The sequence below is a fragment of the Pleurodeles waltl genome, chromosome 6 (genome assembly GCF_031143425.1).
Source record: "Pleurodeles waltl isolate 20211129_DDA chromosome 6, aPleWal1.hap1.20221129, whole genome shotgun sequence".
NCBI classification, from domain to species: Eukaryota; Metazoa; Chordata; class Amphibia; order Caudata; family Salamandridae; genus Pleurodeles; species Pleurodeles waltl.
The window spans coordinates 181494118-181506866 of NC_090445.1; the positions used below are offsets into that span (position 1 = coordinate 181494118).

General features: G+C 45.7%; 1 protein-coding gene across 2 annotated transcripts in view; it reads left to right on the forward strand.

Annotated features, from left to right (window-relative positions):
- The window catches only part of TMEM106A (transmembrane protein 106A), a 327382-nt gene that overhangs the window by 283105 nt on the left and 31528 nt on the right, over positions 1-12749 (forward strand). The window contains exon 7 of one of the 2 annotated variants that reach the window (XM_069237771.1): positions 7534-7592. The exons of the other annotated variant lie outside the window; for it this stretch is intronic. Coding sequence (XP_069093872.1) covers positions 7534-7576 — 43 coding nt within the window. The 3' untranslated portion in view covers positions 7577-7592. Of the gene's footprint in view, positions 1-7533; positions 7593-12749 lie in introns of those variants that run through there. 2 annotated transcript variants of the gene reach the window in all.

Consider the following 12749-nt stretch of genomic DNA (forward strand, 5'->3'; position numbering starts at 1 on the left):
TGCAAGGGCCATCTTAGCTGCCCCCAGACAAAGCCTCAGGATAGAGCGATCCCCTACCATCTGATATTTCAAAAAGGGGTCACAAATTCCCAGAAGTGCACATTCCAGACTGTTGAGTCTCGGATACCTTAGAATTCCTTTAAGTGATGACAGTATTTCATTCCAGTCGGGGCGAATAGTCGTGCAGTCCCACCATATGTGGCTGAAGTTTCCCAGCAGCCCACATCCCCGCCAAAAGGTATCGAGCGTGCCTGGGTAAATTTCTTTGTGAGTTTCTCTGGGTATAGGTACCAATCATAGAGGCGTTTGTAATATGCCTCTCGGAGCCCTATAGAGCTATTAAACATAGGAATATCTCAATAGAGCGTACTCCATTGCTTGTCACTTACAGTAGTTTCTAATATATGGTCCCAAAAAGTTATGTGGCGGGGGACGGGGGAGTGTCTGACATCTTGCAATAATGCATGGAGAGCGGAAATACATCCGGGAAATGCCCCAGCATGCTGTACAAACTGTTCCAATGGTAGCAGGTCTCTGGTAGCTACAAGGCAAATGTGTGGTTGCGATACCCTGTGTTTCAGATGAGTACTCTGAAAGATCTCAGAAGCCGGTAAGCGAAAGTCCTGGCAACAGTTATCAAACCTCAAGATGTCTTCCCCAAGGAATAGGTCTGATATCGTTAAACAGCCTCCATCTTGCCATCTGTCGAAAGGCCCTGGAAGATGTGCTGGGGGAAAGGCCGCATTATAATGAATACGCGTGTGGGGAGAGGGGAACGTTGTTAATCCATATGCCTTAGTCACCGCATCCCAAACCTTAAGCGTGGTGGCCGTGGGTGTACTTAAGTAGGCATTCTGCAGGCTGTCCTGTTGGGGCTTCCACAACACATCCCAAATTGTCCATACCACCACTGCACGATCCATATGCAGCCATAATTTGTCGGACTCTGTAAGAGACCACTCAGACACTACACAGAGTTGTCGCTCTAAAGTAAATTTGGACATTTGGCAGCGTTAGGCACCCTGATTCCCTCAGAAGGGTCAATAATCTGTGGGAGAGCTGGGCAATGCGGCCCTGCAACACGAACGTCGTTATCAACTCATGGAGTTCTTTGAAAAAATCCCTGTGCTCCTCAATTGGGAGTACCTGAAACATATATAAAATTCTTGGAAGTACTGTCCTCTTGATCGCATCCAGGTGAGTTACATTAAAGCCTGTGTTAAAGATCTGTCTTCAGGCGTCGTAGCGGGGGGGGTGTAATTTACTTTGTATAAGTTCTCTACTTTAGAGGTGAGCTTAACCCCCAAGTAGGTAACCTCTTTCTTGGCCCATTGGAAGGGGAACTGGGAGGCAAGGCTCTCCATTTGCATAAAGGGAATCGTCAGATTTAGCAGATGGGTCTTTTGAATAATGATGTGAAATCCTGACACGTTCTCGTATTCCTTGAGTTCATTTTGAAGGGCAGGAGGCGAGGTGTGGGGAGAGGTGAGGGCAAGCAGGACGTCGTCCACAAATAGGGAGATCTTATGCTCATCAGAGCCAAAGTGTATCCCTTGAATGTAGTGCCTGGCCCTAATCTTAAAACAAATACAAAATACACTATTCCAGAAAGAAAAATAAGAACACAGGGCAGCCCTTATGCTAGAGGCAAGTGCCCTCACACATCCAATTGGATGCCATGCTTCATCATTGGGCAAGCTCCTCGTCAGACCGGCGCTGCAGTGTCTGACGGGCACCCTTGGAAGGGGGCTCTTTGCCGGAGATCTTTTCTCAGTAATACTGTGCCGTGATGAAGCCAACGTAGAAAGGTCAATGCCCACCTAGAGGCACTTCAAAGAGTAGGAGAGAGAGAAAGAATTAAAATTGGCTCAAATCCCGAACAGGACATCAAACTTTAATGGTCAGGAAAGGGTAATGGCCAAAGCAATAAAAACAGAGAGATGAGAGTGCCTGGGTATCATCCCCGTCTCGTCCCTTATTTGTCCAACATATTCTTTTTTCCTGCTTCAACCGTATTTGCCTTGCTAGTAGAGGGCCTATCTTATTGCCTTTTTCGTAAGTAGTTGGCTTCAGGTGCAAGAGTTTCTGTTCAGCCCTATTGACGTATATTGCATGACGTTTGCCCTTTAATAAGACAACTTTTCTTTGCAAATTCAAAGAAGGTGTGATTTTGTGAGCTTTCTCTGTTAAGAGTAAGTCCCCCTCTGTTGTCTGCTGTTCTTAGTTTTTTTAGCTGTATAATGTGGACATTAGTGAGATACATTTGCCCCTTATAACCACCTTAAATGCATCTTAGGTCGTGGTGTAGGTGTCTTGGGGTCATTGAGCACAAAGGAAATAACATCTACGGAACTTGGGGTTCTGTGCAGGCCAATCAAACTAACTTGTAGTGGGCGTGGTCAGAGAGAAGAGTGGAATGGATGGTCGCTAATTTTTTAGCTTGGTGGCGATGTTGATTGATAAATACATGGTCTATCCTGGAGTAAAATCTATGGGTATTGGGTGAAAAAGGTGTAGTCCCTCGTGGCGTGTTTGAGAGTACGCCAGACATCCAGGAGGCCTAGTTGGTGCAACGTGGATTTTATGGTGTGTGGAGACCTATGGAAATGAGTGGTATCCAATGCAGGGTTCCAGATGACATTAAAGTCCCCAATAAGAGTTTATCGCCGTCCGCAAAGCCTCCCAATTTTGACAGGACAGACCGTAGGAAGGTGGATTGGCCAGAGTTGGGGGCATAGAGTGTTTCTATAGTGCCCAGCTTCCCTCTAAGGAGACCTTTAACCATTAAAAGCCTTCCCTCCCTGTCAGTCTTGCTACGCTGAATTTGGAAGGGGACAGAGGAGTGAAAAAACGAAACCATCCCATTATGTTTAGTAGAAGCAGAGGATCGATAAATAAGCGGGTAGTGCCTGAGGCATAATTGCTGATCATCCCCTCGCTTAAGATGTGTTTCTTTGAGGACTATGATGTTGAAATTGTGGTGTCTTAATATGGTTCCATAGCTGAGTGCATTTGTTAGGCTAATTGAGTTCCCTTACATTCCACATTAAGGTGTTGAGGGCCATACTGGGAGGTTATAACAAATATTCACAGGGCATCCCCACTGAGTGTTCATAGGAAAATATAGAAGACAAGTCTACTCTCCCTGTTTCGCTCTCCCCGCCTCTCTTCCTCCAACTGTCCCATAGCAAAATGTTTCTTCTTTATCCATGCAAAGATCAACAATAACAATGAACAATACTAAAATTAAAAACTATACTAATAATTTGATGTCTTCTGTTGTTGTCCGTAACAGCTACCTTTCACCGGATCAGGCAGTGCATAGGTACCAGCCGAGATACCCTGCAGGTTGCAGCAAGTATTCACTTGTGATAGCCATAGGGCTGATTAAGAAGAAAGATTGGTGTCACCAGCCAATGCCAGTACCCTCGAGGTCACATTTCACAGATTGAGGATTCATTAAAGTCTACATCAGAGTCCAAAATGAGATCAGGGGAGATGGGGGGGGACTCCGTGTCAGGAACGTCGGCAGTGGCAGCCTAACTGTCCTTTGCTAAGAGTCATATAAGAGGGGCCCTCATCTCTTGTTGAATTTCCTTCCCTTTTTCTGCTGGTGCAATGTAATGGCAGTGCAGCCATCTCCAGAGCTCCCTCGGGATGCCCCCCCGCACCCCCCCTTCTTGCATTGTCCGACGATTATTTTCCAATGATTCCCAACAATGAAGCTGTCGTCAAGGTCAACACAGTGATGTAGTTTGTTGTCAAGCTCGAAGGCAATACCAAAAGGAAAAGTATGTCTATACTTAATGTATTTGGACCGGAGGGTATCTGTGATTAGATGGAACTGGCATCTGCAAGCCATGGGTAACCAGGGAGGCATTTTGATATAAGGGGCAGGCTGCTCCTTTAAAACTCAGAGTTCTGTTTCCGGGCTTTTGGAGTATCAGTTCCTTGATGTTAAAGGAACTGACCTTGGCTAGGACTTCTCTAGGCCTTTTCTCATCATCAGGTGACTGCTGGCCAACTCTGTGCACCCGCTCCAGTTCACCTCTGGATGGTCATTGCTGAGGACCTCCAAGAAGAGCCCAACTACTAATGCCTCGATCAGGGCCCTCACTGCACTCCTCCAAGCCCTGCGCCTCTATTTTGTCCCCACAGGAGCGGTTCTCCACTTCTTCACACAAGGAACATGGATTGTAGTTGGGAATGAAGATGGTTTAGTTCTCAGTCCACTGGAAGGAACCGGCGTTCCAGATCTTGAAATTTCATCTCAAGGTCTAATGTACGTGTACCCACTGAGTATATCCGACTGAAGGGTGACCACGCAGGAGTTGACCTCATCCTTAAAAGTCTTAATGGAAGCTTTAATGTCTGCCTTGAGTTCTTCCCGTAATTCGACTTTGAATTCATGTAAAGAGGTAAGTCTGTCCTCCTTCGTTAGCACCATGGGTTCTCCCAGTAAGTGAGCAGCGCCATCTGGTCTGGTCTCCGCAGGGACAAAATAGCTCAACACCCTATTAGGCTGGTTCTTCTTACGTGACATATAGGCTGGTCAGTCGTCCGAGCTGTAGGATGTAAAGCAGCCGTCACAGCTCAACCAGGCAGTTCGATGCCGAGAGAGTGAAGTTTCCCCCCAATGCCTTACGTCTCCAAGCCCTGCTATTTAAATTTCAATTGTTTTGGAAAGTTCCTTAAGGGGGCCGCTGTAGGTGACTATACACCGCTGTGCTCAGGGCTCTGCTATGGCCCAACAGCAGTGCCTAGCAATCCTCAACCATAAGGTTCCCTAGGGAACAGACCTCCAGGCCGTCCTCCTTCTGCCTGGTCTCTTGGGCGGTCAGTTTGCTGTCTTTGCCGTGGCACATCTCCAGTCCGCACCCTCCATCACACCTTAGCTTTACACCTGCCAATGAGCGGCCGCTGAGTTGGTTCCTCGGTTAGCCCTGCGTGGTCTCTCAATTGGCCCAACCTGTTCAGGACATGGGCGCTATGTCAAGGTCAGGCAACCCAAAGTGTGCCCTCCTTATTGCTCGTGTCATACACAATGCTTGATCACAGTGGCATCAGGGCCTCCAGTCCAAATATGGCCAAACATGTACCTTTTGGCTTTTTGCCTGGCACCCTTTGTTAGTCCTTAATCTGAGAGATGGCACGCTGCTCTGCTACTCCCCTTCTGGGCATCTATGGTGTTGAGAGGAGCACGCAGCCAGCACGTCCTCCATTCGCCCAACCTTTAGTGTAGTGCCCTCCTGTCCCGCGGTAGTAACGCACGGGTCGTGCCCCTGACATCACGGGCCTGCTTCCCGGTCTCGTTTGCCCCTGATCAGTTCAGCCCTCTCACGCCCGCAATGTTGTTTCGAGGCCTCCCGGTCTCCGCGCTCTACCTTGGCTGATGGCATGTTGCAGGGCCCCGGGAGCTTCGGAGAGGGTCTCTCTACAGTCTGCTGGCTTTCCAATCTCCCAATAACTCCATTCATACAGCGGATGGCATCAGATAACTGTCGTACCAATGGGGTATTAAGCAGAGCCACAGTGGGTCGCTTCTGCCTGGCCATGCCAAGAATGTGCATTTTTACAAGCGGCTCACTTTCACCTCCTTTTCCAGAGGTACACCTTCAAACTTGTGCTGTGTACAGTTCCAATGTTTTTTCTGGGAATGTTGTGAATAAAAAATTCTTGTATATGTGTACCCATGCGGCGGTGCAAATCTCCAATTGTATTTCAAGCCCTATGCAATATGAAAATAGTTTAGGGGATTGGATAATTATGGTTTCCAGGATGAATGAATGTCACAGAGAGGAGGCTTAACTTGTGATTCTCTTGAGGCATTTGAAGTTCATGGTTTTCATTTATGATAACCTAGGAGACAGAGAAATCCTTAAGAATAAGCTAAGCTGTTGGATGGGTATCCCAAAAAACTGGAATAGAATGCAGGTTGGCAGAGACCAGCCAAAGTTAAAATCAACCAAAGAAACGCTCTTTCTGACTGAGAGAACTTCAGAGGCAATGAAGTCAGAGAAAGATTTCAGGAAGGGTCTTGGTGTGTTGTACGGGAATTTCCAAAACTGTTTCTTTTTTTAAAATATTTGATACAGGACAAGTGGAAGAGAATAATGATGATGAAACTGAGATCTGGAATTTTGTGATGAGGGTTTATTGGGAATAAAAGTCCTAGTTGAGATTTGATTATGGTGATAAAAATGTCATCATTGCCAGGAGGCTTTTTGATGTGTTTTAAGGTTTATCCAGCTGGGATCACCCACAAAGAAATAACTGAGGCTAAGATCTGAGGTGAGGTAATGTGGGATCTGAGGTGAGGTAATGTGGGGATAGTAATTGATACATTATTCGTTAAAGCAAGTCTGAAGGCATATGGGCAGTATTTTTGTAATTGGTGTTCAAAAAGTAGTGATGAAAGGGTAGTTAGATACTTGAGGTGGGGGTTGTTCTGGGTCAATGGCATCTTGTAAAGGTGAAATAAGGGATGTCAGAAAAGTGAGGATGCAATGAAGGACAGGTCAGCAAAAAAATTCCAACACAGTCGATCTTATGGACAGGTCGATCCTTGAATAGCCTTTCACTTTCTTGTTCTTTCATCCAGAAGTTGGATCTTCCATATGGAGCTGATTTTAGGGAGGTTAGTGGAATGAGCTCTGCAAGCAGCAGTAACTAGTACAGATAACGGCACCTAGTATTACATTCTTCCATGACATTCGGTCCAGGAAATGTGATATGTGTACCATGCACATGCTGTTTTGTAATATTTGTTTGAAACAGTGCATACATTGGCACATTGTAGTCGCTTACTCCTTAATTGAACCTAGCACATTTAAAATGCAAGTCTCTCTAAGAAAAAAGTGCATAACATTACATTACAAATTTTCTTCCCATTAGTTCTGGAGAAGTAAAATGCATGCATCGGCATATACATATCGCATGTGAAATGTAAATCTGGTTGCATTTTGGCTTCAGTAATATTTTTTGGATTAAAGAGATAAGAATAAATATGGAATTCTGCTCATACATGTGTTCAAACGACTGTGTGACACATTGAGCCTAGGGCTGACCAGTTGTTTACCCAGGTAGAAAATAGAAAGGGAAGGAGAACCCTGCTATTTAATTAATTAACATTGTGAATTACAAACTGGAGATTAACATTTAATCTATATAATGGTTGAATGAAGTAGCTTGCTTGATTTGTTCTTTGGTTTGCAAGTAAGTTAGCCACCGTATTTGTTCAATGTGCCTTTAATTTTTTTGGTGCAGTGAATTTTGACTGACCAGTGCTGTTTACGTTCTAGAGGGCACTGTTTTCAAGACAAGATCCTGCTTGTATTGACAGTATTGCACCAAAAGCTTAATGAATTGAGACTGGGACAGATTAACCTCCAAATTCATTAATGAAACATATTGTCATACAATTTAGCAACATTGGCAAGAAAAAAGATCGAGATTTCCACTTTTTACCATCTGTTCAATCATTTTTTTAAAGTTTAGTTGCATTTATTTAAATTTCTCTTTCTTATACTGTAGACCTGATAAAAATCAAGAAGCACAGAAATTCCTGCAGTATTGATGGAGTCATGCCACATGTAAGAATGTTATTGCTCCTAACATTCTCCCAAATTCTACATGCTTTCTTTCGAATACCGCTCCTAAAGGAATTTTCTTGCTGTCTTTCCTTGCTGTCAGGGATGAAATTAATTAATTTGTATGGTGCTGTGGATGTCCGACAGGAGTGACGTGGAATCACCATTTTCTTGCATGGATTTACCGCTGCCTCACTGTCTTGCGACTTCACTCATGATGTATCATAGGGCAAGCAAGCCTATCGCGCTTTTATTGATCCACATCCAATGCCCATTCAATGTCTAGTTATGTCTGTGTTTTGGATGTGATCTATTGAGCCTAAGATCACTGTGGTGGAAAAGGCCGCAGGCTATATAGAATTCATTACCTGGCCAGTGTTAATCTTTCATAGATTCACATGCTGAATCAGCTTCATTTTTAGGCTGGAAGCCCCAGTGCCTCATTATAATACTAGTAACATGTTAATCTGATAGAGACAACTAGCTGCAGATTCCTTATCTTAGAATTCCCCCAGGCGTCAGACTGGATCCAGAAAACTTTTCTTCAGCAGTACCTCTGTGCGTGGGTAGAGGGTGTTGTGTGACTCCGTAGGATCATCATCTCCGGATATGACGTTGACGGGGTCCATATAGACCCTCCCCAGACACTCTGACATCAGTTTCTTCCTTTCCACGCAGCAATTCAGGTCCGGAGCAGTTTTCTCTGGCCAATTTTGGCCTTCCCTTTTGACGTTTTTTTTTCGTCTTGGAACAATGTATGTGCCTACTAGCTTTAATCCTTGTGGGTCCTGTGCTCGACAGAAGTCGGTCACGGACTCCCACTCTGTTTGCATTTGGTGCCTAGGCCTCCACCATGACACGGACGACTGCGCAACGCCTTTCAACAGCTGAGGCCTAAGGCGTTGCAAGAGCGGCAGATGAAGCTCCTGACGGAGCAGGAGTCGCAGGCTTTGCAGGACTGTCTGAGGCATCGTAGTCCTTCCTCTTCCACTACCCATCCTAGAGACCTGCTGGAGTCGACCGCGTACGGCTCCCTCGACGTCTCCGGTTCTGGTGACGTCTCAAGGTAAGCGTTGTCCACGGTCGAAGTAGTGTCCTCCTCCGGCTTCACCCCCCACCCACCCACGCGACCCCCCCCCCCCAGATCTTCTGAGGACGAGTCTGCTCAGGAGTCGACTCCATCCCTTCAACCTTATCCTTGCACCGGGGCGACTCTGGCTCAGATGCAGGACTATTATACACCCTTGCATGCTGTTTTGGGGTCTCCTCCTCCCTCTGGAGCACCTTCGGACCTTAAGTAGGTGGCAGGTGCCCTGACGGGATCCTCACCAGCAGCTTCGTCCTCATGGACTGTTGGGCCCCCGACTTCAACTCCGGAGTCAGATCAGCGCCGATGCACAGCCTTCCACAGCTCCCATTGACTGCGCTTGGTTCCTCACTTCCGACGCTGTCTTCGGCAGTGGTGGCGCATGCAATGTCACTTGGCACCCCTATTGTTGTTTCTCTGGAGTCAGACGATGCCCCCTCCTAGGTTAAGGTCTCTGCCACTCGAGGACACCGACGTCAGGAGTGGCGCCATTGGAGTTGGATGTCCGTTCATTGGCGTTAGCTGAGTCTCACTCTATTGTTCTACCATCAGAGGGGCCTGGACATTCTCAGCTCAGCACCATTGTTTGCTAGATTTAGCCAGTGCGGTGGTCTTGATTCCTCGTCGGTATCCAGCCTCCTATCATCCCCTGGTGTGGCTACTGAGGCTAGTTCTGCTCTTGCAGATATTCTAGAACTGGTTTCGGATGTGTTGCATTTACAGCTGCCTACTGTGCAATTATCCGCTGATCCGTTGCTTGATGTAGTTCATCCTGACCAGTCTTGTGTAGCGCCGGTCCTGCCTTATTGTGAGGCTCTTTATGATATCCTGTTGGGAGTTTGGACCCAGCCAGTTTCTGGTCTCCCAGTGAAGCGTTTTATCTCCCACAGAAACAGGCCACCCCGAAGGATCTATCATGCCTTCTCTGGCACCCAACTACTCAGTTTGGTGGTGCAGACCTGGGTTGGCTACACACAGTCTTACGCAGATTCCTCCTGTTCCACTGGCGCAAGAAGCCAGGCAGCTAGGCACTTCCGGTAGGTGTATTTTCACCTCATCTAGTTTGGCTTTGAGTTCCACTAATAAGTCTTGTGTCCTTGCTTGCTTCTCCCACATTCTGTGGGACTCAGTGGAGTGTATTTTGCCTTCTCTGCCTGACAAGCCTAGAACTGCTCTCACATCCTTTGTACCATATGGTCAGCAGGCTGCCAAGCTTAGAGTTGATGTGGTATGAATACCATAGATTCTGTTGGATGAATTATGGTTTCCTCAGCAGTGTTACGGTGAAGGGCTTAGCTACGTTCTTCTAATTTCTCTGAAACTGTACAGGTTTGTTGCTTGATATGCCTTTTGATGGCAAGTCTCTTATTAGCCTGCATGCCCATTCAGCTTTATGCCGCTTCAGAGATGCTCATGGTGGGATTTAATGTCATGTCCTCTTCCTACTCAAGAATTAATTTCTTGTAATTAAGAAAAATGTACCGTGGCATAGTGGTCATGGCCTCACACCCTCACATTGAGATGCGAAGATCCTCTTCTAGGTGTGTCTGTAAACGTGCATCACCTTTAGCAGTTGCACTTATTTCCACAATTACACTTTTTTGATCTATCATTCTGGTGTGTGTTCCTGTTGTCAGTTGACAACCAGTGTGAAATTCCAGCTCCTTGCAAGTTCATTTGTTATTGTCATGTTCTAAGCCATCATGGAGCAGTTGCTTAGTGGCACGCTTACATGCCTCTGGTGGCGCAGGCCACTCTTGTTCAGTGGTTTCAATACCACCACTGCCCTTTATGTTAATTATTCACTGTTATTCAACCTATGGTGGTCATTTTTTTGTTGTTATTTGGGCCAGGTCTGAGTCTCATTCCGCTCCATGGCGTGTTTTCTGTTGTATTCTGCTTATAGGCGGGTCGCCTACAATCTTTCTGTTCTCTGTGGAGATGTGTGTTCAGCCCCAGCTCTTTGGAGCAACTGTTGTAAGCTTTTAGAAACTCTTTCCTGCCTATTGTCCCCTAATTGGAACTTCCTTGATGCTCCTATCGGAGCAGTTTGGTTCCTAATGTCACTAGGATGGCTACTGTTGATTTTGCATGGTTCCTTTTCCATTGGTATTATGGGAGAGGTTTTTTCTGCCTATTTTCCATGGTACTTCCATTGGACAGTTGGTTGCTAGTTATACTCCAGATCTTCTTTTCTGGTTGTCTTTCCTCCAGGTCAGGGGGACCATCTGTTGCCCCTTTAGGCGCCTCCTTTCAGTCTCCTTCTGACCTTTTAGGGTGGTCATAAAGGTAGTCCCTTTCTTGTTCTGTTTTTCAGCATGTAACTATTTTTTATTTATCACATTTTCCTTTTGAGTATGCCCCCTTTTTCTTTCAGGCATGATCCATCTATTCGGTGGACATGTTTACTGATCATCAGTCCACTGTGCACAGGGCTATAATTGTATATCTCCATTGGTTCATGCAGTGGATCTTTCCGTTAGCGCCATTCCTTGCATGGGGGATGTGTATAGCACACCTATAGGACGTTGTTCAAACCTATTCTTTTTTTTATAACAGGTTTTGTGCCTGTTCTGGTCTCCACCTGCCCTTCTCTGGTAAGTTGGGCTTCATTCACTTGCATATGGGTTCCTGTCTTCCGGTTCCCGTCTCAATGGGTGGTTTATGTCCCCTTCTGTGTATATCTTCTTGGTCATCTTTTGTCGCCTAATGCAGACACTTATTCTGCAGGCTTCTACCCCTAGCATTGCTTCTTCATTGCTGGTTGAGGGGTGTGAGGATTTTCCTCTTTTTCCTCACATGTTATTTTTGTGTTCAGTCTGTTTCACTGGATCAGGTATTCCGCTTTAACCTTACAGGTTTCTAAGGTCTGATGTCTAGATTCCTTCCTGGACATCGATGTTTATATACTCCTTTTCAAAGTATGCATTTTTGATCCTCTCTTGGATCACTTTTTCCGCTCTGGTTCTTCCTTTGAGATTTACTGCTTTTGCTTCCGTTCTTTCATCAACTGATTTCTTCTGTTTGTTGCTCATGCCCTTTTTGTAATTGGCATCTCCTCAAAGTGTGTCTCTCTAACTTGTGTTTCTGTTTGCCTGTACCGCACAGTTTCTATTGGTTCCTCTGTCAGTTCTACCACCCTCTACTTCCTTTGGTGCTGGTGCACTGGCCTTACTTTTCAACTTTGGTTTTCTTGAGGGGTGTTCGATCTTTCCCCTCTTTCTTTTACTCCTGTGTTGTCGCTGTTGCGCAACCCTTGTTCTTCTCTTAGACCAGGAGCACAGCTCAATGTTCTTTCTTGCGCTTTTGATGTTATGCCACCTGCAAATCGAGGGCTCAGATTACATCCCTCCTATGGTGCTCTGTTGCTTAGGTTATGACATCTGTGTTGTCCTGGTCCTATGCATGTCTCCGGACAATTTCTGTTTGAACACATCCATGTTCTTACATGTCTATCCCTCTGTATAGGCTCACCCGGCTGGTTTTTCCAGTCCTCCAACTTTACACATTAGTAACATATCATTGGTAAACCCTTTGGGTCTTCTGACATCTGGTTCTATATGATCCCTTTCTTAATTACCCTTTGGGGTTTTTCCCTTGATAGGCGTTACGTGCCTGTCTCTTGCAGTCTCTATTTGGACGCTTTGTGCCTCATTCATTTGGCTATTTCCTGGGAGCACTTCATGTTCTTATCTGTCGTGGTTCTCTACCACCAGATTCATTTTCGTGGTCATCTCTTTAAAAACCCATGACTTCTCATATCTTCTTCTGATATGTGGGTCATCCACTCTTTTTGAGTGAGCTACATGCTTCGTCTCACTCTTGTCTATCTCATAGCTGGTCTACTACTCCTTAGTTGAACAGTTGTTTATTGTGAGACTTGGGTGGGATGTGTTCACAGCACTCCCTTCTGGGTTGATATTGCTTTGGTATCTACTTCTAAGATAAGGAATCTGCGGCTAGTTGTCTCTATCAGATGAACAAGTTACTTACCTTTGGTAATGCCTTATCTGGTAGAGACACAGTCTAGCTGCGGATTCCTTAACGACCCACTCCATGTTTTGCAAACTGTT